This window comes from Eschrichtius robustus, chromosome 17 (assembly GCF_028021215.1).
Source record: "Eschrichtius robustus isolate mEscRob2 chromosome 17, mEscRob2.pri, whole genome shotgun sequence".
Taxonomy (NCBI): domain Eukaryota; kingdom Metazoa; phylum Chordata; class Mammalia; order Artiodactyla; family Eschrichtiidae; genus Eschrichtius; species Eschrichtius robustus.
The window spans coordinates 83688359-83714383 of NC_090840.1; the positions used below are offsets into that span (position 1 = coordinate 83688359).

The following is a 26025-nucleotide window of genomic DNA, read 5'->3' on the forward strand; positions in this document are numbered from 1 at the left end:
TGGGGTATTTTGTGTCAGAGGGTGTGCCGAGGACATGGCAACCACAGCAGAGCAGGACCCCTTGAGGCCCATTTTGTCACAGCACTTAAATGTCTCCAGTGTGAGATTTCCCCCATTAGAAAGTGCCCGCGCAGAAAATGGAGGGAGACAGGTTTATCCCTTAAACAAACCAGAGGCCCCAGGGGGCGAGGGGGTCCACCCACCAGGAGGGAAGCCAGGAAAGACAGACTGTGATGGAAGCCGGGGTGGCCTGTACAGAAAAAGCGCCCGCCCGACACGGAAGCCATCACGGGGACAGACGTGCCCGGGAAACACTGCGGAAGCCTCCGTCCTCTCTGAGCCACGTTCCTCTTCTTCCTTTTTAACAACCTTTAAAAATGTAAACACCACTCAGCCCTAAGGCTGCACCCCGACAGGCTGCAGGCTGGATGCGGCCCACAGGCCAGTTTGCCAAGCCCTGTTCTAGAGCCACGGTGATGTGAAGGACGTGCAGGTGTATTTCCCGTGGCAGAAGTACAAAGTTTACGGTAAGCCCTCCAAGTTTAGGTTCACATCCCTTGGGGAGGGATATTTAAGTCCTCACTTATAACTTGAAACACCCAAAAGCCCCTCTGTGGTGAAGCGGCACGGGCACCCAGAGCTAAGTTCCTCCTGTCCCAAGGGGCACAGCCTCGCAGATCCCGGTGGCTCAGCTCTGACAACAGGTACGCTGGACGTGGCACTTCTGAGGTGGCAACATTCTCTCAGAATCACTCTTGGCAAGCTGTGGGTCTCTTCGCTGGGAGGGACAAGGAATGCCACATGGTGACCTTCCCCGTACACCAGTGCCCGTGTGTGGTGGGCACGCAAGGCTGACCCCGCCCCTCTGTCACCTCTCAGACCCCATCTAGCTCGCCAAACTCCAAGCACACAGGGATGCCACTTGTCCCCGCCAGGCTGCCTGGCCTTCGCACTCATTGCTCCTTCTTCCTGGACCTCATCTCGGCTAAAATGGGAACCCACCCCCGCGCCAGCACAGCACCCCAGTGGGTCCTCCGTCCCCAACACCTGATGGTTCTCAGCCTCCACGGTTCACTGGTCAACCGCCTGCACAGACGTCCCCTCGGGATGGCCTGCAGCCCCATCCGCGCTGTTCACCACCACGTCGCCAGTGCCCACTGGAGCACCTGGCACAAGGTTTGTGCCCTGCAAGTGTCTGCTGAATGTGTGGACGACACCCCAGAGACACCAAGACTGCGCAAAGTGGACCCTCTGTCCTTACCTGGATGCCAGCATGACTACACAGGTAGAAGTCAAACTCGGTCGGGTGGGTGATTTTCGTGTCCACGGTCGTCCCTGCTGGAATGTTTCCGCTCTTCCCCACCTTCAGCAACACAGGAGTCCATTAGACACGCCCAGGGGACAAGAGGGCAAAGCAAGCAAGCAGGCAAGACGCGGCCACACTGCCTTCTGCTCTGAAGTCTTTAAATTGGCCAATACATTTGCTCAGTGCTATGGTGTTACAATTTAACATATACTAACAACTGAAATCAAATCAATTCCTGTTCTCTTTGGGCTGGGGTTAGTTTTCGCCATCTCATAAAGGCCGCTGAGGGAAATGCAGAGTCTTCCCTTCACTGAAGCATCTGCGTGGACCACCTGAAGGGTCTTCATTATTGTTGAGGCCAAGATGGAAACTGTCACCAACATAACAAATCTAAGACCAGGCGACGGACACGTGACAGCCGTCACCTGCCCATGTGCGCCCGCACGCGCGCACACACACACACACACACACACACACACACACAGAGTACTGAAGGCAGAAGAGCTAGAAAACCCTGACAGCTGTCAAGAGCTTCCCCACTCTACCGGGGGTTCAATCACCACCGCCAGGGAGGGAGGGTTGCTCCACCAGAGGCCATCCAAGGAGCTGGGGTGTGGGAGGACTACAAATTCTACCAAACCACTTAACTCCCAGTTTACACTCTAGCATCGAAAAACCACCCAACATCCAGCTACGCTACTGGAACAGCAAAACTCCCAATCAGTCACGAAGTCACTGATTGATTTTTTTTTTTTAGTCGTGCAATTTCAAATATACATACAAAAAAGAGAATCTCCAGTGTAACCCCTCTGCACATTCAGATGTGTGTGTGTGTGTTTTTACTTCTTCTCAACCTTTTTTTTACACCTTCAGATTATTTATTTGTTTATTTATTTGTTCATTTATTTATTTATTTATTTATGGCTGCGTTGGGTCTTTGTTGCTGCGCGTGGGCTTTCTCTAGTTGCGGTGAGCGGGGGCTACTCTTTGTTGCAGTGCGTGGGCTTCTCACTGCAGTGGCTTCTCTTGTTGTGGAGCACGGGCTCTAGGCATGCAGGCTCAGTAGTTGCGGCGCACGAGCTTAGTTGCTGCGCGGTATGTGGGATATCCCTGGACCAGGGATCGAACCCGTGTCCCCTGCACTGGTAGGCGGACTCTTAACCACTGCACCACCAGGAAAGTCCCAGATTTTTAAAATAAGTAAAATATGTGAAAAGAGTGCCTACCTTTGTATCCCTTCCATGCTGCAGTCTCAAATCTAGACTTTATTATTCCCACACATACTTTTATTCTCTGCTACATATTTAAGTCTCCGTTAGCATTATATTGTGTTACTTTGCAGATTTTAAAACTGTAGGGGCTTCCCTGGTGGCGCAGTGGTTAAGAATCCGCCTGCCAATGCAGGGGACGTGGGTTCGAGCGCTGGTCCGGGAAGATCCCACATGCCGCGGAGCAACTAAGCCCGTGCGCCACAACTACTGAGCCTGCGCTCTAGAGCCCGCGAGCCACAACTACTGAAGCCCGTGAACCTAGAGCCTGTGCTCTGCAACAAGAGAAGCCACTGCAATGAGAAGCCTGCGCACCGCAACGAGGAGTAGCCTCCGCTCACCGCAACTAGAGAAAGCCCAGGCGCGGCAACGAAGATCCAATGCAGCCAAAAATAAATGAGTAAAATAAATAAATAAATTTATTAAAAAAAAAAAAAACTGTATACATGTATCCTATATGTTTTGCTACTTTCTGTTTTTGCTCTGTATTACAATTTTGAGATGTAGTCATTTGGGAGAGATAGTTTATTATTTTTCATTGCTGTATAAGTGCCGATATATAAATACGTTACAACCTTTTCTCCTGTTAACAGACAGATTAATTTTTTGCTATTATAAACAATACTGCCAGAATACTCTTATAGAATACATGTCTTCTTGCACACAAGCATGTGAGTTCCTCCAGGGTAGATCTCTAGAATTGCCAAACAGTGTTCCAAGTTGGTTATCCGTTTGTATCCCCATCAAAAGTGTAGGAGAATCCTCCTCATAATAATGCATTTACTCTGTGCTAAGTGCTCTGCGTGTTACCTCAGCCAACCCTCCCAACATCCTCAGAAGGTGGTCCAGGGGGTAGAGGGGCTGACAGCTTGTGGTCACGTAGCCCGGATGCTGAGGGGATGGATTGGAGCCAGGTTATCTGGCTCCAGACTCTTTGCTCCACATCACGGCACCCACATCCTTGACGACATTTGGTATTTATCAGGCTAACCTCATAATGTGAGTCCCCCCGACTTTTCCCATTCTCTGAAATACTTTATACAAGATTATTCTTCGAAGGTCTGGTAAAACTTGCCTATAAAAATCTCTGGACTAACTTCATAAAATAAGCTAAGTAGTTTCCCCCTTTTTCCTATGCTCTGCCACACTTTAAGATAATCTATTCTTGAAGCCTTAGTAAAGCTTGCCTGTAAAACTCTCTGGGCCTGATGCCTTTTGGAACAATGATTGGACTATCCTACTCAGCTGATTTTGGTAACTTATGTAATTCTACAAACAAGTGTTTGTTTCTTCTCAGTTTTCCAATGTGTTGTCATGAAGTTGTTATCATTCCATTATGATTCAAATAACACACACTCCCTCTGCAGCCATCATTCCCCTTCTGTTCCCAACATAATTACAAGTGTTCTCTCTTTTTGTTGAGTCTTGCTGGGTTTATCTATCTTCAGAGAAGTACCTTTTGCTTGTGTTAATCTGCTCTATTGCTTCTTCATTTTCTAGTTCACTATTTTCTATTCTGAGAGAGAAAGTGGGGTGCCAGAATAAGCTGACTTTGAGCCCTCCTGACTCCTGGCAAGAGAGGTCTGCAGGCTGAGGTGGCAGGGGGCCTATGCACACCAGCTCCTCAGCTTTCCCTTGACCACTGGGACTGACATCCTTCCTGTGGCTTCAGACTTATTCATGGCTCTCTTTCTTGTTTTCAACAAAAGCACCTATGTCTATACTCTTATCTGTAAATGCCTGCTTTAGTTGCACTGCACAAGGTTTGATATGAAATTCTCGTTTTTGTTCATTTCCGATCATTTCACAATTGATTATTCTCTTTACATTTTTAATGCACTGCTTTTTTTTTTTTTTTAATAAGTACATTTATTTATTTATTTTTGGCTGCGCTGGGTCTTTGTTGCTGCGTGCGGGCTTTCTCCAGTTGTGGCGAGCGGCGGCTACTCTTCATTGCGGTGTGTGGGCTTCTCATTGCGGTGGCTTCTCTTGTTGCAGGGCACGGGCTCTAGGCGCGCGGGCTTCAGTTAGTTGTGGCACGTGGGCCCAGTAGTTGTGGGGCACGGGCTTAGTTGCTCCGCAGCATGTGGGATCTTCCCGGACCAGAGCTCGAACCTGTGTCCCCTGAATTGGCAGGCAGATTCTTAACCACTGTGCCACCAGAGAAGCCCTGCAGTGGGCTTGAAATTAAAATTTTAAGTTTTCTTACGCTTTTTCCTACATAACAGAAAATATGGTTTGGGGACTTCCCTGGTGGCGCAGTGGTTAAGAATCTGCCTGCCAATGCAGGGGACATGGGTTCAAGCCCTGGTCCGGGAAGATCCCACATCCCGTGGAGCAACTAAGCCCGTGCACCACAACTACTGAGCCTGCACTCTAGAGCCCAAAAGCCACAACTACTGAGCCCAAGTGCCACAACTACTGAAGCCCACGTGCCCTAGAGCCCGTGCACTGCAACTACTGAGCCCACGTGCCGCAATTACTGAAGCCTGAGCACTCTAGGGCCCGTGTGCCTAGAGCCCATGCTCCACAACAAGAGAAGCCACCGCAATGAGAAACCCGTGCACCGCAACGAAAAGTAGCCCCCGCTCGCCGCAACTAGAGAAAGCCCGCGTGCAGCAATGAAGACCCAATGCAGCTCCCCAAAATAAATTAGTTTTTTTAAAAAAATGTGGTTTGTAGAATACTGAGGTTTGGCAATCTCCTGAGACCTCTTTTGTGACCTGGGACAACGCCAGCTCATGTAAGCCCTCAGCGTGAGCTCAGATGTCACAGGCAGAGTTCTGTCTGTCAGGTCTGGCTCATTCCTTTCTTCCCATTTTCAGTTTTTACTAACTTGTGCCTGTTTCATTTTCTGATAGTGGTCTGTTAAAACAGACCTCTTTGATGGTGTGTTTGTCAATTTCTCCTTGAAATTCTGTCTGTTTTTGCTTCACATATTTTTAGGTCATGGCGTGAGGTACATCCACGCTGACAGCTGTTGTATCTTCTAGGTGATCATGACAAAGTATCCCTTTTCCTTGCTATTGACTCTCACTTTGCATTTTGTCTTCCATTTAGGCAAGAAGCACTTTCGGTGCTGTGGTGCCGCTGTGGCATCAGCGGGCTGCACCGCGCGGACTCTAACCCCCGACTTCCAGCCCTGCTGGTGGACAGCCTGGTGGGACGTCCTTCCCTTCCGGGAGGTCTTTTTCCTCATGCAGTTACCTTGACACTGTGCAGTTTTAGGACAATGTGTCTAGGTATGGATTTATTTTTATTTATCCTGTTGGGAACAGGAGAGGGCTTTTAACCTAAGGGTTCTGATCTTTCTCCAACTGTGGACAATTCTCAGCAGTTACAACTACAAATCTTAAGTCTCCTGCATGCTTGTGGTTCTTGTTCTGGAACAGCCAGGAGAGGGATGAGGAGCTTGGACACCGCTGTCTTTCAGTGTTTCTCCAGACAAGACCCCTGAGTGAGCTCCCCAGGCCCTCTTCCAGCACTCCAACCACCCTGTGGGCTCCCCACTTACTGCATCCTACCGCATTCTCTACACTGTGCTGTCTATGGCCATGGTTGCTAACTGGCCCTGAAGCCTCCCCTTCGGTAACTTCCTTATCAGATAAATGACATCTGCCTGGACCTATCCCGGACCTGTGGGGTTTGCAGGTTCAAACTTCTCACCAAACTGAGGAGAGCCCTTCTCCAACGTCTCAGGCTGGGTCGCCACGAAGGGCCGGGTCTCCCAAGAGCCTGGGAGGTGGTGCAGGGCGTGAGACCCGTGTCCCTCGAGGCTGCACAGCCCAGGGTCGAGGACACTCACCCGCTCATTCTTGTCGGTGCAGAAGAGCCGAGTGTGGTGCCTCTTCTGGACCACTATGAACGTGATGCCCGGCTGGTAGTCTTTCTCTAGCTTAATGCATGCCTCTCGGATAGCCAGTAACTCGTGGTGAAGAACCTATGGAAAGAAAGAAGAACACGTTTGAGGATCATTATTATGTTTTCAGGCCTCTTGCTACCTTGGAACGAATCCCTTAATCATGTGTATGTTTGATACATATTTACGTTAAGGCTTGTAGTTCCACTAGCTTGTTGTTACCTGTGTGATTCTGACTCTCTGAGCCTGTTTCTTCATTAATATCATGGAGCAAACGATACCCAGGTTTCGTGGTTAAATGGTTTAGGTTAGATAATGGAGAAACAGGCTGAGCACGGTCTCTGGAATGTTCTAAGTGCTACCACCCACCGTGGACATGAGGCACTGTGGGAAACACATACATGAACAAATCAATCCAACAACTTAGTTTTGGATCGGAGAAGACGGAGAGACTCTAGTAAAAAACAAAACAAAACAAAAAAACCCAAAAAACCGCTGGCTTAGGAGCTGGACCTGAGTTCAAATCCTAGCTCTACCACTAAGCAACCGTGCGGCTTTGGAAAGCCATGCACCCTGTCTGATCCCCAGTATTTTCAGTTTTAAAATGGGAACATCGCACCTTGCAAGCCTGCCGTGAAGACTAAAGTCACCTGCGAAGCGCGAGGAGTTAGGGTACAAGGATGCTGGCACTGTCTCTGCTCCCCAGCCTGTGTCAGAGATGAATAGGCACACAGCCTGGCCCGGCGTGGTGATGGCTGCTACAGGGACTCCACACCTCAGGGTTTCAGCAACTGCCCTCACCAAATATTGTGTTGTGATGTCTCAAAAATATGTCGTGGGTTCTGGGTCCAGAAACCCCAGTGTGGTGATTCTGTAAGGTGTGGAGTGCGTTCACAGAGAGAGAAAATGGAGGAAGACGCAAACCCTCTTCTGCAGTAAGAATGCCAGTGACAGAGGGTGAACGGGCGCTCAGACGAGGGGAGAGCATCTCCCAGCGGAGGGAACCGGACCCGAGAGGCGGCACAGGAGCCCCCAACCCAGGTTCCCACAGAAGCTCCGAATCAGGGGCCCTGGCCAGGAGCTACCAGACGGTCAAGGAACCTCGAAGCCATCCCCCTCGCCCGCTGCGGCCTCAGCTGCTCCTGCTCTGGACCAGGAAGGCACTGGCTCCCGCGCCTTGTCGCGTGCCACCCCGCCTGTCTAGCAAGGTGGCCTGGGGCCTCTGGACACGCCGAGTGCCTCTCAGGATGTCTTCCCGTCTGGGTGGGTCTCCTGCAGCATCGGATACTTCTCCCTTCCCTGCTACTATCTCTCGACAAAGCGTGTCCTGGAGACGCGGAGGGGGTGGAGGTGGCATTAGCCCTGGCCAAATATGGACACACTCAGGGCATCAATACCCCGAGTTCCAGGCTCGGATGGATTCACTGCTGCCCACAGTCCCCTCGACTTGGAGATGCTGCGGGTGCTGTCACCTGGAGCGTAGCAACAAACCCCCTTTTGTCCTCACCTGCCCCGCCTCCAGTGCCCCGGTGTCTAAGAGGCTCCCCTGCCTTCCAGACGTTTCCTCAAGGCGATGCCCCACACGTCACCTAAGGTGCCGCCTCTCCCTCCACATCCAAACGGTGGCTGGGTCCTGTTGACTATTTCCAAAGGGCTCCCACCTACCCTCCTCCCGGCCACCGTCCTCACCCTGCTCTGCGCTCTTCCCCACTCCGGCCCGCCCCCTCCTTCGCAGACAGAGGTGACCCCCAAGCCACAGCGGTGTCCCTGCCCCACAGAGACTCCCCTCAGCCTGCAAGGCAAAGCCTGGAGCCGGGAAGGGCCCCCGGCTGGCGTGCGCTGGACCGAGTCCGCCGGGACAGGCCTCTCCGCCCCACCTGCCGCAGGGTCCTGACAACCCCGAGCCCATCACTACCGCCCACACGGTGACCAGATAAACCTGGGGGCAAAAGGAAAACCACACCACTGTCCTCATTAGCGAACCCAAGAAGCTGTCCTGCCGAGAAACAGGTGAGTTTAAGACACCGACAAGAGGGCAGGGAAAAAGCGGGGGAGACGGCCGACCTGCTGGAACTGCCCCTCGGAGACACCGTCTCGGTAGAAGATGATGCGGGTGGGCTTGAAGCGTGTGGACTTGTAGAACTGGATGAGAAGCTCGCGCACCATGGCCGCCAGGTCCTGGATGATCTCCTGCCGGTGCTGCTGGACGCGCACGGTGGCGCAGTAGCGGTTCGGGTGGGCGTCCATGCTGCCCACGACCTGCGGGGCAACGCGGGTTCAGCGGGAGCCCCGAGGGCCCCGCTCTGGGGGCGAAGGGGGTCCAGGAGGAGCCCCGAGGGCCCCCGCTCTGGGGGCGAAGGGGGTCCAGGAGGAGCCCCGAGGGCCCCCGCTCTGGGGGCGAAGGGGGTCCAGCAGGAGCCCCGAGGGCCCCCGCTCTGGGGGCGAAGGGGGTCCAGCAGGAGCCCCGAGGGGCCCCGCTCTGGGGGCGAAGGGGGTCCAGGAGGAGCCCCGAGGGCCCCCGCTCTGGGGGCGAAGGGGGTCCAGGAGGAGCCCCGAGGGCCCCCGCTCTGGGGGCGAAGGGGGTCCAGGAGGAGCCCCGAGGGCCCCCGCTCTGGGGGCGAAGGGGGTCCAGGAGGAGGCCCGAGGGCCCCCGCTCTGGGGGCGAAGGGGGTCCAGGAGGAGGCCCGAGGGCCCCCGCTCTGCGGGCGAAGGGGGTCCAGGAGGAGCCCCGAGGGCCCCCGCTCTGGGGGCGAAGGGGGTCCAGCAGGAGCCCCGAGGGCCCCCGCTCTGGGGGCGAAGGGGGTCCAGGAGGAGCCCCGAGGGCCCCCGCTCTGGGGGCGAAGGGGGTCCAGGAGAGGGCTCGTCACATGCAAACCCCCCACCTTTACGATTCTTCTGAGTGCGTGGCTGTAGTGCTTATAAACGTGTTCCGAAGAATAAAAGTTTGCCCGAGGGACCTAATAAAAAAATCAACGATTGTTCTGAACCCCTAATTCTGCTTGTGACTAGATGTGGCTGAATTACATCAGCCCAGAGAAGGTACCTGGCGACACTGACAGTGTCCCTAATTCTTTCAAGCACACTGTTTTCCCAAAGCCACGTGCACCTCCACACACGACACTCCAAGATTCCGACCCCTAAGAGCGACGAGTGTCCCAAAGGCAAGCTGGCCTGAAACCAGTCGCCTGCAGGTGCCACCCAGAGGGAACCAGACGGCGAGTGCCAGGGACATGACCCCACCGGGCCACCGTGCTGCACTGTTCATGCTATCAGACAAGGAAAGGGCCAAGAAGTACGGAGATGCTGATTACGCAGGAACACACACCAACAGGGGGCCCGGCAGGAGGTGATACTCACGGCGGCGATGGACGGCTTCTTCCCGTCCCCGGCAGGTGGGTGCGTGACATCTGCCCCCAGAAAGATGACGGGCTGCTGGAACACCGGAGGCCTGTGAGGGGAAGCAGGAGCGTCACAGGCCAAGACTCGGGGACACTGCCCGGACCTCTCAGGGTACTGGCACCAGCGTTACTTTGTGTGCTAAGGGAACTGTGGCCGTGTTTGTAAAGACTCCTTATCTTTCAGTCACGTGCACAGAAAACCTTACAGGTGAAAAGCTGCTTGGTGTGAGACCTGCTTCAGAATAAGGCGGTGGGGGAGAGGGTGTAGACGGAGTGTAGACTGAACGAGAGTGCGGAGGTGCTGACAGCTGCTGTGGCTGGGCTCAGGGACACGAGGGTTCTACCCACGTAGACGGCTGAAAATTCCAAGACAATGATACACACAGAGTCCCATGGTTTGTTACCCAACCTCGGGCCTGCAGCCGCCCTGCAGGGTGCCCAGGAGCATGCTTGCTCTCTACGTGTTAGAGGCCAGTAGCAGCCCCCGTCCTGACACCCCTACGTCTCCAGACATGACCACACACTCTCAGGGCTGCGACACCGCCCCAGTTGAGAAGCACTGCTCTAAGCTCTCTCCCTGGGTCTTCTAACCGCTGGCTGCACTCCAGCGGTCACGACCCTGAAGCGCCAGCGTTGGGGGCACGGTTCTCGAGCCAGCCGGCGGGTCCCAGACTCACCGGCTGTGCGTTCTGGAGCTTTCTCTCTCTATGCCTCACTCTCCTCTTTTCCCTGACCGCGTGTGCTCTCCCACCCACCCTGCGCCTGGCCCCCCCCCCCACCCCGCGGCTCTTCCCTGCTGCCCCCTCCCCCAATCCTGGATCGGTCCCGGGAGCATCCGGAGCAGCATAACATACGCAGTTATGACTCACACCTTAAACCAGCAAAACCACACCTGCCTCCGGACTCCACTCTCCTCCCACAGCTCCCTCCCTCGCTTCCCTTGCTCGCCTTGTGGCAAAGCTCCTGGAATTAGCGGAACCCAGGAACCCGTTTACTGCCTCCCAAGCAGGCCTCCTGCTGCCATGGCAACAAGACTCCTCTTTGCAAGGTCACCCACGACCTGCACACGTCCCCCAGTCCCATGGTGGAGCCTCGGACCTCATCGCACTTGGCCGGTTGGCACCGAGTGACACAGCCACGCACTGGCTCTTCCCCCCCCCCCCACCCCCGACCCCACCAGGCTCCAGTGCTGGCTCCTCACCTCCACGACCTTTCTAACCCTTGACTCTCCAGGGCTGAGGGTTTGGGCATCCTTCCTATCTACACCCTGCCCTGGGGGTTCTCTCCGGCCTAGAGACCTTAAATACCACCTCCACGTGAGGATCCCTAAACAAACCTCACCAACACCAGGCCTCTGTTTCCCCTCCTCCTCCCCCCACCCCAGTATCTCCCCTGGGAGGCTGACGCACCTGCCCAGCTTCCTCATCCAGTGCTGCCTAACTGCTCCAGAGGTACAGGCTTGGACTCACTCTCGAGTCTCCTCTTCCATTCACAGACCATCCCGCCCCAGCCGTGCCCCAGCACCTCTCCTGGGACAACGCAGGAGGGCCTGGTCCCCACTCCACCCAGAGCTGGAGTCTTCTTTTAGAACGAGGTCACTGGAGCTACACCTCCACTCGTGAACCTCCCTCCCGTGGATGCGCTCCCCCGGAGGGAGTGCCAGGCCCCCCAGCAGCCCTCTGCCCCTCAGTCTCTCAGTGGAACACCTGCCACACTCCTGGCAGGCTGCACCACAGGGCCCTTGCACGGCCTGTGCCCTCTGGAACGCTCTCCTCCCAGGCGTCTACATGATCCTGCCCGCCCACCCCCCGCCCTCCAGTGCCTGCAGTCTGCTTAGTGCCACCTCCCCTGTGAAACCCTCACCCTTCTGAGCTCCTGCCCCTACCGCTGTGTCACTGTTGCTCACCTGGGCAGCGCATTTATGGACCCTCTCACCGGGGCCTGCGCTGGAGGGCTAGGACTCCTGCACACAGTAGGCGCTCAATAAACACAGAACCTGCCGCTGAGTGAACTGAGCGAGTCCAACGACCCCTCATCGCAGAGCCACCCCCTCCCAGGGCAGCCACCACATCTCACGTGCGGGACCCCCGGCCCTGGGTGGGGTGAGAAGTCCCTTCTCCTCCGGCCCCTGCACCCGGTCCTCAGTGGCCTGCAGGTGGCCCTGGTCGCCTAGACCGAGAGCAGCCAAGACCCGCGTCCCCCTCACCTCCTTCACCCACTGTCCAGGGGAGCGGACGCCGGCCCCGGCAGGCCCCACCCCGGGGAGTCGCGCACCAGCTGCCCCGCACGCGGCGGAAGGCCGGCCTCACCTCCCCTGGGGCAGCAGGATGTTGTTCACGCCGCCCAGTTTGACGTTGATCTTCAGGCAGAGGTTGGACAGGGTCTGCGGCGTGGTCCTCTGCACGTTCTTCATCTGCACACACTGCGTGGCCATCCCCAGCACTGTGTCTCCTACACGCTTGACCTCGGCTGCGGAGGGAACGGTGCCCTCAGGATGGCTCCCCGGCGCCTCCCCTCCGCCCGCCCCGCGCTCCCCCGCCCCACATGCAGCCAAGCCCGTGGAAGAGGGGCCTGGCCCAAGAGGAGGTCAGAGCCCGGGTTCCAGCTCTGCTCCGCGCCGCCCAGGCCTGCGCTAGCTGCGGGGCGTCCCCCCCACCCCTGCCCCCGCTCGCCCAGGGAGGCCGGGCGGCTCAGACAGCCCAGTCCTCGTCAGGAGCGTTTCCACGACTTATGCAGGCCTGCAGGGCGGTGCGGGCAGAGCCAGGCTGGAACCCGGGGCTTGCATCCCGAAGGCCACCCTCCGTCACAGTGCTCAGGACGGCAAGCAAGCCAACGCTCGAGTCGTTAAAATATAAACACGGGCGTTCTCAAATCCTCGGCAATTGCAAATCCCACATCCAAGACCTCTCTGGGCCCACACCCCCTCTACTCCTGGCTTCCTTCATGAAGCAACTGGTCAGCCGCTCCCTGGGCAGGCCTGGGAGAAGATGCGTAGGATGGGAACTCCGGGGGCTTTCTTGTTCCTCCTTTCCCTGGACGTGGAGCAAGCGCTCTGTCACTGCCCAGACGGGGGAATCCCGTCAGTGACACCGACACGCCTCTCTGCTCCCTTTGCCCTGGGGCACCCACACGCCTCCCGCACTGGGGCCTCTGGTTCCCAGGGGGCTTCCGGCAGACGCACCCGGCACCCACCTCCCCATGCCGCCGCCACCTATCTACACCACCAGCGCCCCAGAGCTTCCCGAACCAGGGCCTGGGACTCCATCACAGGGGCCTGGAAACTTTCAGCCGAGGGAAAGTGCAACTGCCCTTCTGGCAGAAAGGACTCTGATCAACTTCCAGAGGATTCTGAGGCGGGCACAGCTCACAAGTGCGGAAGCGAGTCCCAGGCAGGAGCTGAGGACGGCACCCCGAGTGGATGACTCGTGTGCGTCGCCTGACTGCTCCTCCATCCGGCCGACGTCTGCGTCGGGCGGCGGGCAAGGTAACTGCACACGTGTCGAGTCCTGTGCCACCGCAGGAGGCTGGCCTCCGGGAACCGCGGCCCCAGACGAGACCACCAAGGGCGGCCCTGGGCACGTGCGCGGTCGCAATCAGAAACCACCTGGTCTTTCCTAGCTCTCGAGTGAGCCAGAGACAGGCAGCTCCTCGGTGTGGCAGAGACACAAAGGGCAGAAGGCTGCCCTGCACACCCACAGTGCCACCGACGGCAGCCAGAGGCCGCGTGCGCGCCGAGGCCTACCATAGACGGGGGTTTTTCCAGGCAGGATGACCACCACCAGCTGCAGGCCGGCGTACGTGTTCTTCAGATGCCGGAACATGGGCTCCACACTATCCGCCCCCTGGGCGTATTTACAGAAGCACGGCTGGCCCTGGATCGGCATTCCTGCGTCTCTCGAGATCTTCCTGAGCTGCTCCGTGAAGGACCTGAAGGAGGAGGTTCATTACGTGAAGCACCGAGAGCGCCAGTGATTCAGACCAGCCGGAGGCCCCGAGGAAAGGGCACAGTTTTAACAGATCCAGACCCCAAACCATTTTCACTGAGATCCAAATCCGAGCTGAAGCCCTGGACAAGGCCATTTCAACACGGTAACAAACAAAGGCGGCCATTCGTGCTAACCACGCAGGTTACTGAAAAGTCACGATGAAACAGGAGACTTCAAATCGTGGCCACGCTGCCCCCTCACCAGCTGTGACACTCGCAGGGCAGTGACAAGTGCTGTCCTTTTAAAGCCGTGCGTGAGCAGCTGCCGCCCACTTGCCTGCGGATGCCGAGCGTTGTCAGGGTGAGGAAAACTGTGAGCTGACTGTCCCCTTGGATTTCCCCCCAGTTATTCCTGTGTGCACAACTTGGACTTGGATGACACAATCACGGGGGAAAACAAAACAGCCCACAGTTAGAGTAGCACCAACAGCTGCGGCCGACAGGCCCTGTGAAATCACAGGCGTGGCTGCGGAGACGGATCCACGGCTTCTATTTTAAGCCCAGGAATAAAAGCGTCACCGCCTTTTACAGTAAAGTGAGGACACGCGACCCGCTCCGGCCAGTTAGCGCCCGACCCCCAGTACGTTAGTCAGCGCAGCTGAAGAGACACACGAGTGCGGATCTGCACCTACGCCCACACGTGCATGTACCCTGGGGCCATCCGGCTCCAGGAAAAGTGAAGTGGGGGCCACGGACAGAACACGAGAGGGGAGGCACCCCGAGGTCGGACTCTAGCCCACTCTGTCCCCCGACACCCCGCGCTCCCAGCGGAGAAGCCAGCTCGTGCCGCTGATGGCGTGGAGGAGAGGCCCCGCCCCTCTCCAGAACCCTGAGAGCCACAGCCCTCCGGAGCCGCTCTCTGCTGCAACGCCCACCTGCTACCTTCCCCCGCTGTGTAGGCCCCCTCCTGCTCCCACCCAAGAGAGGCAGGAGACAAAAGCCTTCCTTTCCCTGTTGGGTCTGTTTGGCACAAAAGCATGAGCAACCAAGCTGCACGTTTACGGAGCTGCTTTCAAAGGGTCTGACACTGGGCCAGGCTGGGCTGATACAGAAATATGAACCTAAAGTGTGTTTTAAAAATAATTTTAGTTCACTGAACACAGTCTTCTCCTTTGCCTCTACTTTGTACACTTATTCGTCATTTGCTGTTTTGTTTCTCACGTAACCTGCTCCACCTCTCCACACTCGCTCCAACAGCGAGTCTGAGAAGCAAAGCAGCACCGGGGCCCCCACTCCCCGGCCCGGCCGCCCCAGGCAGTGCCCTTCGACAGGGAAAGGCTGCCACCCCCTGCCCTCCAAACGGAGCCCACGCCCCGCCCAGCCTGGCGGAGCGGGCCCTCCCTGCGGTCCCTCTGCCCCTGCCCGTCCAAGGCCAGGTACTTCCGCTCCCGGGCGGCCTTACTTGAGGTGGACCTCCGTGCACTGGCGCTGGGGGGCGAAGCACGCGATGGCCCACACCTTGATCTCAATGCCCGTGTGGAACTGCTTGTTCCTCATGTCCCAAACGCCCTGGACAGGGGTGGCAATCGCTTTATTCTGCAAACGGCGAGAAGTTCAGAGTGAGAAGAAAATGGAAAACATATTCCTCTGACCTTGGATTTTGTCACTGTCCCTACTGCTGTTGGTCCCCTGACCAGACGGCAGCTCCTGAGGCTGAGAATGGAACCTTTGTGTAGACCCCCCCATCTCTGAGCTGCCTGGCACCGCAGGGGTCCCGCAGGTGTGTGCAGGATGGATGGATGGATGGATGGATGGAGGAAGGACAGACGGAAGGATGGAGGGGGGAGAGGCGGAGGGAGGATGGAGGGGTGAAGAAGCAGATTGTGGGGAGCAGGGGGAGGCCCGGAAGGCTGAGCAGGGGGGGCCCGGAGCTCCATTCAATCTCACGGGGAGCCTGGAGGAAAAGAAGTGCCTCACGACGCTACAGGAAGGCTTCTTGTCTTATAAACACGCTTCCGTTAATTCTACCTCATCCGTTATCAGTGGGGCAGCCAGGGAAAGGAAGGGGAGCAAGGTGTTTCTTCCCAGCCCTGTGCCTGGGAGCAGACAGGCCAGCTAGGACCGAGCCCATTGCTGCCCCCGCTCCACATGCCACTGCCTGCAGTTGTTTAAGCTGTTCCCATTTGGGAAGAAAAGAACAGCAGATAATGCATCCACTTAATTTTGTCATCTCTCAACCAGAAAGGACCAGGTCTCAACACTGTCACCGAAGGAATCTCTGAACTGCCTTCAAGTGATTCTGGAGCACAAGGGATGGTCAGCAAGGGACACTGTGACTGGAGCTGTGTTGGCTGGACCTTTGTGTGCCCTGCAGAGAAAGCTCTTGAGTCCCACAGACTGGGCCTGAGTCAGAGAGAAGTCTTTGGCACTGGCCTCCATTTTTAGTTAGGGCCATGTGGAGGGGGCAGAGCTGTAATCCCAGGCCTGTGGGCAGCAGGCCCTGAAGGACAGGGCTGTGCCTGAGTTGCTGTCATTTACTCTGCAAAAGTGTTTTTTTAATGAAAAACACGTTTTTCCTACTAAAATAAGCATATTGTAAAAATCAAACATTACAGAAATGAATGTTTTTGTTTCCTATATTTTCTAAACTACTACCCAGCTCCTGCCAGCCTCCTTCTATAAGACAGAGCCACCACCGAGTGTGGTGTTCCAGACTCAGTAAGTAAACACACACACACACACACACGGAGTTCCCACGGCAATGCACTCTTACTGTCCGAGTGTTTCTCAGCCTCAGTCCCACCGTGGACACGTGGCTGGCTGACTGCTCTGTGGCAGTCCTGTGCCCTAGAGGGTGCCAGCAGCCGCTGCCCATCAGATTCCAGCCTCCAGACATTGCCGGATATCCCTGGGGGGGGGGGACATTTAATGTTTTGTCTAACAGGACAATGGGTAGGGCAGGTGATGAGAAGTGTTTGCTCCCATTACAATGTTTAAGACATCTGGAAAAATTCATTCATTTAGAAGCATTAAAAAGTTTGGATCCTTACAATTCTAACATTCTTGCAAGGTTAGATTACAAGAGCTGCTCTGTTTTCCAGATGACTCCTGTCTTTACTAAAAGGTGGAAAGACGCTGGATATGCAATGCTGGCTTCACTAGGTAAGTCTCACTACTTCGGGCATCTCCTCACTGACTTGTGAAGGGGAATCCCCCTCTCCCTCCTAGGGCCACAGGGAGGGTTAAGAAGGTGCTGTGTCTGCAGTGTCTGAGCTCCCAGGTGCACAAGTGGGCTGAGAAGGAGCCAGGAGGCCTTGCTCAGAAGGCATCCTGCAGAGAACGGGGAGCAGCCCCCATGCCCACTGGCTAGGGTGGGGCTCCCCCCACAAAGGAATACCATGCAACAGTCAAAAACAACAAGCCAGAGGTCACACACATTCCAAGATCTCCATGGGATCCAAGAGAAAATATTAAGTAAAAAAAGGCAAGGCACAAACGTGTATTTAATATGCAGCTATTTGCACAAGAAGGGGTGAAAAAAATATGTGAATAATCCCTGGAGCGATTTTACAAGGAGAATTGCCTCCTGGGAAAGTAACCAGGATCTGGGGAGAAAGAGATTTTTTTCCCTATAATGCTTTGTATCTTTTGAACTTTGAAACACTTAAAAAAATAGAACTTATATTTTAAAATAAGAAAGGAAAAAGTCCTGCAAACAAAACCGAAGGGACTCCCCTGGTGGTGCTGTGGTTAAGAATCCGCCTGCCAGTGCAGGGGACACGGGTTCAAGCCCTGGTCCGGGAAGATCGCACATGCCATGGAGCAGCTAAGCCTGTGCGCCACGACTACTGAGCCTGCGTTCTAGAGCCCGCGAGCCACAACTGCTGAAGCCCGCGTGCTCTAGGGCCTGCATGCCGCAACTACTGAGCCCGCATGCTGCAACTACTGAAGCCCGCGCGCCTAGAGCCCGCGCTCTGCAACAAGAGAAGCCACTGCAATGAGAAGCCCGCGCACCGCAGTGGAAGAGTAGCCTCCTCTCGCCGCAACTAGAGAAAGCCCGTGCGCAGCAACAAAGAGCCAAAAAAACGCAGCCAAAAAAACAAACAAACAAAAAAACAAAACTAAAGCTTGCCACAGGCACTGAGGACTGGAGTCCCACTCCATCAGGTAAAAAGGTGTCAAGTCATGCAGAACGCAGGCTCCCACAGGTGCTCACTGACCCACAAAAGCCATGACCTTTGTTTTCTCTCTCTCTCTCACTCTTTTTTTTGGCTGTGGCCCGCGGCTTGTAGGACCTTAGTTCCCTGACCAGGGATTGAACCCGGGCCCTGGCAGCAAAAGCGCCGAGTCCTAACCACTGGACGGCCAGGGGATTCCCAAAGCTGTGACCTTGGAAGCTGAGCCCCACCACCTGCGCTGCGGCTAAGGGGGCGGTGCCAGGAGGAAAGGAGGGAAGAACTTCTCGTGAGCTCTAAGGGGCTCAAGGGTCAGGACCGTACTGACCAGAACCAGAGGTCAAATGGGCAAAAACAAACAAACAGAACTGTGCCCGTGACTAAACTGATGTACTTGCTCCCACATACCTCCAAAACAAAAGTTAGAAAGCAGAAAAGCGGCATGAACTTCTGGAGAATAACTCGTCACTGGCAGAGTATCTACCATACAAAGAATGATGCTTTTAAAATTTTGATGAGATAATAAAGTTTACCTTTTGAAAAGAAAAGGGGTGATTCAGAAAACTTTAAAAGGGTTAAGGAAACCAGTCCTTCATGAAGGCCCATAGCTGTTACAGGTTCACACTGGGGCAGGAAGAATTCTTCACCTTGACCATGGTCTACACCTCTGAGGGTGTGTGTGTGGGGGTCAGGTGCTGCACCCCACCATCGACGTTCAGACACATACTCCCAACACCCACAAAACGCCCCACCCAGCCATCTACCTACCCGGCCCCCGTAGAGGATGGAGGGCGGCTGGAGGACCCGCCCGGTCACATCGGTCATCTCGTCTTTGACCATGATTCCAAACTCACGAACATACGGATCTGTGTTAAAACTGGCACTTCTCATCTTGAAAAGGGAAGAGAGAAAAGGCACAGAGTCAGGGGTGGACTCTGCTTCCTTCCAGAAGCCGAGTCTGTCCAAAGCATCATGGGGCCTGGCCCTGGGCACCCTGAACTGGCGTCCCCAGGGTGTCCCCACCCGAGGACTGGCCTGAGGATGTGACGCTCACCAATTTGCTAATCTCTTCCTGCCGATCGGGGGCTGACCTGGCAGTCGCTCTGATCATGGTTGAGGTCTGATTGTCGGTCAGCTTTTTTATACATCTCTGTCCCGCCACTATGTTACAGACCTACGAAGAAACGCAAGAACCGGGTGTCAGCACCGGGCTGGGGAGCGGGCGCGGGTCTGAGGCCAAGCGCGGGAGCTGGCGCCCAGCTCTGCCCGTGACACGTCTATTCGTCACGAGAGAACCGTGAAGCGCCACGCAGACGCCAGCGTGGAGGCTGTTCCTGAGATCCACCAGGAACCGCAACGCGGGAGGAGGCCCTCTGGTCCGAGGCAGAAACCACCCGAGGAAACCCAGCACGACAGAAACGCGAGCCGGGAGCCGCGCCGCTGAAAGCAGCACAGCCTCTGAGGCCACCCAGCAGTGGGGCGGGGTTGGCCTGTGTCCTCACCATGGGCTGTGCGGACCCCCCGACCCCCGTCCTCAGACACGGGGGTGTAACGCAGAGCTGCCGGTGATGGGAAGGAAGTCTGCCTTCTGCACACAGCACAGGAGAAGCCAAACCAAGGGCCGGGTGTTTCAGTAACTGGACAAATACCGAGAATTTAAAACACTAACAGAAAAGACTTAAAAACTTGTGTCCTTGTTTCAGCATTTGATCTCTTCCCAGGCAAGGATTTTTCAAACCAGAAGTGAATTTTAGACTTCCTGAGCACATTTTCCTGGGTGCCAGGGGCCTGCTGGGCACACACATATGGTCTCGACCTTCACACGAATCCTGTAAGTTACCAAACCCATCTTATTAATGCAGAAACTGAGGCTGGACCACATCTGTTAACCTGTCCCAGGTCCCACAGTGGCAGGAATAACACGGTTTGGGCCCGGGGTGCCAGCGGGGCCCCTGCCCCGGAAGTCCTCCTCCCAGCCCACAGAGATGGAGGGAGGGGGACTTGCCTCTAGGGGAAGGTAGGTGTGTTTCTGCTCCTGTCCGACTTGTAAACACGGGAGGTGAGGGTAGCGCAGGACCAGCTTGTGCCTGTCCTTAAAGTACTGGGCCACCGTGCACTCGACCGTCTGCCCGCTCTCCTGCTGCAGCGGGAACCTGGGCAAGAAAGAGGCGGCTCAGGCCCGGAGCGTCCCAGGCCCCCAGGGGACGGGTGACCGAGAGCCAACGTGCCCGCTCACACAGGGGTGCTTTTGTGGGTCTGCTTTCTTAGGGCTGAAGAAGGTGGAGGGTGATTCAAAGCATCTCCCTGGGGGTCAAAACCAAATCATGCCCTCTGGCTTATCTGAACATTCCCAAGTCCCTAAACTTTCGTTTTATCTCTGGAGTCGGGAAGTAAAAAACACCCGCACGCCTACAATATGCAATAATCACAAATGACACATACATCTAGAGTACATGGAAAGGACTCAGGACAAATGAAGACAAACCCAGAAAGAAAAGCCTGTGCACCTTCCAGCCGACCTCGCACTGACTCTGAAAGTCGTTTACTGGCTGAGTGCTCCAAGTGTCCGCCCCAGAAAACCTGAAACCTTCCAGAACAGGACAGTGAAAGGGACAAGCCGGGTCTGCTCAGGCCTCCGCAGCCACATGTGGTGGGCTGAGGCAGGAGAGGCCCACGTGCAGGGGCGGGAGAGCACAGTGGCATCCTGCATTCACGGGGGGCAGCCCCCATGCAGGATGGGGCCGAGGGCGCTGGGCACAGGGGTAGGGGACCTCTGCCGACTCCTTTGCTCTGCTCGGTGGGAGGAGGTCATGGGGACAAGAACACAGGCTCACCTTGCCCCTCCTGCTGCACAGGACCCTGGGCGTCTTGGTATAACCAGTACCCAGAGACACACCAGGCACCTCCCACAGAGCGACCGCGAAATAAACTAACGAGTCCTCACTGGACCCAGGGGCCTCAAGGTGGGGTGAGGGGGCCACACAACCTAAGACAGCACTGCATCCGTGCAGCCAGCACACTTACTACGCGGACCTGGACCCCAAACTGTCTGTGAAGTGACGGGAGCTCAAGGCAGAGGTCGCAGCGTCGGCCTGGGCCGGGCCACGCTCGTGGATCCAGGCAGCACTAACTGATCCCCACTCCCTCCCTGGACGCCACTCAGCACGGAGAACTGGAAAATGAACCAAAAAGACCTTCCCTCGCCTGTCATATTCAAGAAGGAAAACTGACGGCGAGCCCCGCCCCCTCTCGCCCATACAGGGGGAATTTCATTATTTTATTTCACGAGGTGAAGTGTGCTTTCGGAATTTTACAACTAGCATGAAAATCCTTCGCAGAAGTGATTGCTGCAGAGTTTGGACATCTGAGTGACAGTGAAGGTCAGAGCTGATAAGCGTTTGACAGGAAGGCCGTTTACGTTTGGTGGCTGGCGGGCCGCCGGGTCACGTTGCAGACGCGGTACTTCCTCTTCATCTGCCCACAGTGCGTTATCTCCACCTTTAGACCTGAGGACACACAGCAGCTGGGCTTCAGCATCAAGACTCGCCTGGGCCTGCAGCGCACGCCCCACTGTCAGCCCATCGGCTTTCAGGGGAACCTCACCCACAGACCCACGGCGAGGACCTTCCGGGTGACCCTCGGGCTGGGCCATCTCACCCCCAGGGACGCCCCCTGCCCCAGGGACGCCCGGGCCAGAGGCAGGGTGTGTTCTCAAAGACGAGGGGCGACGTGGGCTCGGCTGAGAGCGGGCCGTCAGCCGCCTCGGCCCTCCGTGCTTCCTTTGGGGTTATTTTTAGCAACGAGCACTGCTGCCGGCCTTTGAACACCCCCAGGAAGGACAGGTGCAGAGGGGCCAAGCCTACAGGGCCTGCCAGCTCTCCGACGACGGGCAGAAGGACACAGCCAGGTCACTGAACCCTGGGCTGTGTTTTCTTGAGTGGAAACCAGGCTCGGTTAAATGACAAGGAATCAACGTTCCGGAACGTCCTGAGAAACTGATTACACTAGTGCTGCAGCTGCCTGGCCCTCATAGCCGCGCCCGGACACTGCCGGGCCACCCCACGCAGAAAGTCATCATTTAGAAATCGGCCCCGCTCTGGGAAGCGGGTGTCCTTGTCCTGCGCTGATGTGTCTCTGAGGGCTGGCTCCTCCCGCTGCCCCCTGCCCCCTCCCCTCGGAAACACGAAGGAACAAGAACTTGGGAAACTCGGGGCCATCCAGGTCGCGTCCCTCATCCACCGCGCCGGGCAGCTAGTTACCTTTGATTTCTTTGGTAAACTTGACCCTTTGGGAATCTGTCAGAGGTTTTTGTTGTTCTTCAATACTTTTAAAATCCAAAACTTCACACACAAACTCGATTACTGGCTGTGCCTTATAAAATGCTGTTGCCGAGACTACAGGCGGGAAAAGAAGAGACAAAAGCCGAGCCGTGACCGGGCCTGCCTGGCGAGGCCACTCCCACGGCTGCCCTGGCTCCGCCGGCTCCCCCGGCTCACGGACTCCGAGGGGCAGCGGGAGGGGTTGGCAGAGGCCAAAGTCACCCTCTGAGGAAAACGCTGAGGTTTAGAAACAAAACCCATCAGCCGGTGATAACCGCAAGCCTGGGTTTTCTGGCACTTTCTGACCACCTTCTGGTCTCGGGCTCCCTGAAGCTTACTGTTCGCACGCGGGGTCCAACACAAAGGAGCAGCCGGGAACCCCCCCTCGGCCCCTGAGCCACAGGCTGTGTCTGTGGAGGGGGCCCCGCGGAGGCTCTGACGGTCAAGCGTGAGCGCCACTACCCTCCGTGCACGAGCAGTGCGGCGGGCCGGGCGCGTGCGGAGGGGCCTCGCAGCCCCTCACCCCCCCGACGGCGGCCGGGGCTCCGCTTACCGTCGATATTCAGCATCATCTTCCAAAGAGAAGGCCGGACGGACTGATGGAAGCCAAACCACACCTCTCGGCCCCCGCCCAGCGGGTTGGAGCAGCCCTCGGACGCCGTGAAGAAGGAGCGGCCCACGGGGGTGTACCTGGAACGGGAGCCTTGTCTAGGGAGGCCGGCGGGCACACGTCCCGCAGACGCTCAAGCCGCCCGCCTGTGTCCACGGCCAACGCGCAGGGGGCACGCAGGAGAACTTCCTCCCGCGAGCCGGGGACACAGGGGTCTGGTCGCACCTCGTGCTCCCCACGCGATCCTCCCACCGCGATGCCTCGCCCGCAGCCCTCGGGTCTGCACACAGCACTTCACCTCCTTCTAGGATGGGGCGGGCAGGGGTGCAGGTGCGGGCGACCACAATCAGCCAGCCGGGCCGGTCCCGCCCGGGCCTCGGGGCGTCTGGCACGGAGGGCCAAGGACCTCGCGGAGACCAAGCACCCAGGCCCCGTTCCCTTTCCACCCGGCTCCTCTGTGGGGGGGAGAGGGGGGTGCAGAGCTCGGACCCCGTCTCGGGGGGCAGCGAGGTCCACGTGAGGGAGCACCTACGCCCTCCCGGGGGGGGGTGACTGACGGTGCTCAGAGGCGGAGGCCACCGCGCTCTCCAGGGCAGCGGCCGCGGCATCACCGAGGCTCCCCGAGGGAAGACCCTGTCGCCTACAGGCCGAGCCACCAACCAGGACACGCACACTCTTTGCTTCCCCCAGCCTCTTTCTCTATTTCCCCCAAACGAAAGACTTTCCTCCTGATTATAAAAGTAACATGGTGATTAATGCAAAGGAATTCAGAAAAAAAAAAAAAAAATCACAGTAATTCCTGCCACTCTTTTAAAGAATGGATTCGACATTTTGGCAACAATCCTTAAGAGCTGGGGTTTCTTGCACCCACCTGCCTTCCTCACATCAACAGTTCCAAGCAGTGACAGACTACATGCAGGGGCCGGGGACCCTGCCAGGAGTGACAGCCTGCCCTGTGTTTCGAGAACACCAGGGTCCCCTTTAAATCTAACACGGCCCTTCAAGGAGACTCCTCTTACACTTACACCCTCCCCTCAGACCTTAGAGTTCTGGTCGGTATTGGGAGAGTTCAGTACGGAGGTTCGTTTCAGTTTTAGGTTCTCCTCCTTTCACTTAATCGTTCAAAGAGTTCCTGAGGCCCTACTGTGCACGACACCCGGGGAAGGAAGAGGCCTCCCACACTGGAAACCCGAGCGGTGGGTGAGGCTCGCACACGCCTGTCACGTGGGGAGCCGGTGTGGCCCTGCGCCTCCATCTGGTCAATCACGAGCCATCAAAGTGTCCTCCTACCCTCTGCCTCAACAAGTTCAAGTGTGGTGGTCAGTGGAAAGTAATCCCACCGAATAAAGCCGAAGTGTGTGGGTGTGCGTGCTTCCCGCAGTCCTGAAAGGCTCCTCCTCGTGGCGGAAGCCAGGCAAGCACAGAACCTGGAACATGACTCCTGAGTGCGAGGGCGAGGCATCGCGGCGGGAGGATCCTGGGAGGTCCTGAGAAACAGGACCAAGCTCGCACGTTGGGTGGAGTGAGCGGTGCACCCCGAGACAGGCAGGCAACCTTTGTGTGCTTGGCAGAGAACTCCAGCGATTTCTTTTTACAGTACAGCTCTTCCCGAGCTGGCGTCGCCACTGCTTTCATCACAGAAACCCCTACGGCCGTCCCCACCCTGTGCCCGAGAACCAGCGCCTCCTCAGACAGAGGATTCAGGCTTCCCGGTTCCCACCTCGTGGACGGTCCTCACCTCATGGACGGCAAATGCCTCATAACCACGTCCAGGGCCTGGATCGTCTCGAAGGGGACACTGGGCAGCCGCCCCGAAAGTGCATCGTGTAATGCCTGTAAGCTCACGCAGGACACCCACTTGATGGACACCTTGAAGATGCGGTCCTTCCCTTCTCCTGGCAACGTGACCTCCAGCTCCACCTGGGAGGGGATCCAGAGCACAGTTACTCACGCTTCCCTCTTAAGAAGCTACAGGGAGGTCAAGGGTGGTGGGACAGCTTCCAGAACCCCCAGGCTAGGGAAGTTCAGCCAGTCCTTCATCCAAGCACAGGAGGGGGCACACTCAGCCCCTCCTCCAGCAGCCAGTGACTGAAGCACAACGGGACTCCTTCCCACCACGGAGGTCTAGTGCTTCCCGAGCCCGATCCTGCACACGGTGGCAGCCGGGAGAGGCGAGGGGCCAAGAAGGCGTCCTGAGGCCGCACAGCAGCTGATGAGCTGGGGCCTGGGTCGGCCTCTCTGAGGAGGGCGCCCCAGGAAGAGGAAAGCAGGGCGCAGGCACGAGCCTAGGCTGCTCCTGGGACAGAGGAAGGGGGCGTGGGCAGCTCACTGGGGGTCCTGGGGAGTTACTCTTTCTCCAGTGGGACTGAGAAAACTGCAGTGGCTCTGGGGGTTCCTGTTTTCTGGGTCCCTTAAGAGTGCAGGAGCTAGTTTTGCAGTGAATAAATCATGAACAAAAGCCTTCTCAGAACAGACATGAGGTAAAACAGAGCAAAACGCTAACAACAGCCTAGATGGCTGTGCATCCTCCAATGCCTTCGACGTTTCTGTCTGATTAAACTTGTCCACAATGAAACGTGGGCAGATCGCAGGCACTGAATGACGCATGTGGGCAGTGGGGACAAGCCAGGCTCTTCCCCAGGCAAACAAGCCCTGATGCTGTTCCAAGGGCTGTCTATGCCCATCTGTGCAACAGGAAAGCGCTGCGGTACCAGCATCGCCAGGTTCAAGGTGGCAGAGAAAGTAGCTTCAACTACCACAAGACCAATCAGAACTTCCTGGGAAGAAATTTAAATTCTCAGAATATTTACACAATAGCACTCAATGTTTACAACAGCCCTTTCCAACAGAACTTCCTGTGATAATGGAAACAGTCTTTTCTTGAGCTGACCAGGACAGAAGCCACTGGCCACTTGTGGCCACTGAGCACTTGAAATGTGGCTGGTGAGACTGCGGAACTGAAGTTTTAGCTTCATTAACTTCTAGTAGATTTGAGTGCACATAGCCGCGTGCAGCTAGTGGCGGGTGTTCAGGACAATGGTCCAAGGTACGCCCTCTGGAGCCAACACTTGATGAACAGCAAATCCACTTCTCTCCCCGCCTCCCAGTAGGTCCTTCGCCCCTCACCACGCCCACCCACCCTGCTCCACGTGATGCCCAGACCCA

The 26025-nt window shown here is 56.6% G+C and overlaps 1 protein-coding gene across 6 annotated transcripts in view; it reads right to left on the reverse strand.

The window, feature by feature from the left end:
* The window catches only part of AGO2 (argonaute RISC catalytic component 2), a 96877-nt gene that overhangs the window by 1682 nt on the left and 69170 nt on the right, over window positions 1–26025 (reverse strand). For 3 of the 6 annotated variants that reach the window (XM_068525987.1, XM_068525986.1, XM_068525988.1), the window contains exons 4-17: window positions 24599–24780; window positions 22804–22940; window positions 22191–22325; window positions 21350–21437; window positions 19937–20084; window positions 18986–19105; window positions 18700–18822; window positions 15219–15352; window positions 13574–13758; window positions 12141–12300; window positions 9791–9881; window positions 8498–8692; window positions 6380–6514; window positions 1262–1363 (exon numbers count right to left, since the gene is read on the reverse strand). In XM_068525987.1, the coding sequence (XP_068382088.1) occupies window positions 1262–1363; window positions 6380–6514; window positions 8498–8692; window positions 9791–9881; window positions 12141–12300; window positions 13574–13758; window positions 15219–15352; window positions 18700–18822; window positions 18986–19105; window positions 19937–20084; window positions 21350–21437; window positions 22191–22325; window positions 22804–22940; window positions 24599–24780 (1935 nt within the window). The other 3 variants (XM_068525984.1, XM_068525985.1, XM_068525989.1) reach the window with 2 other exon arrangements.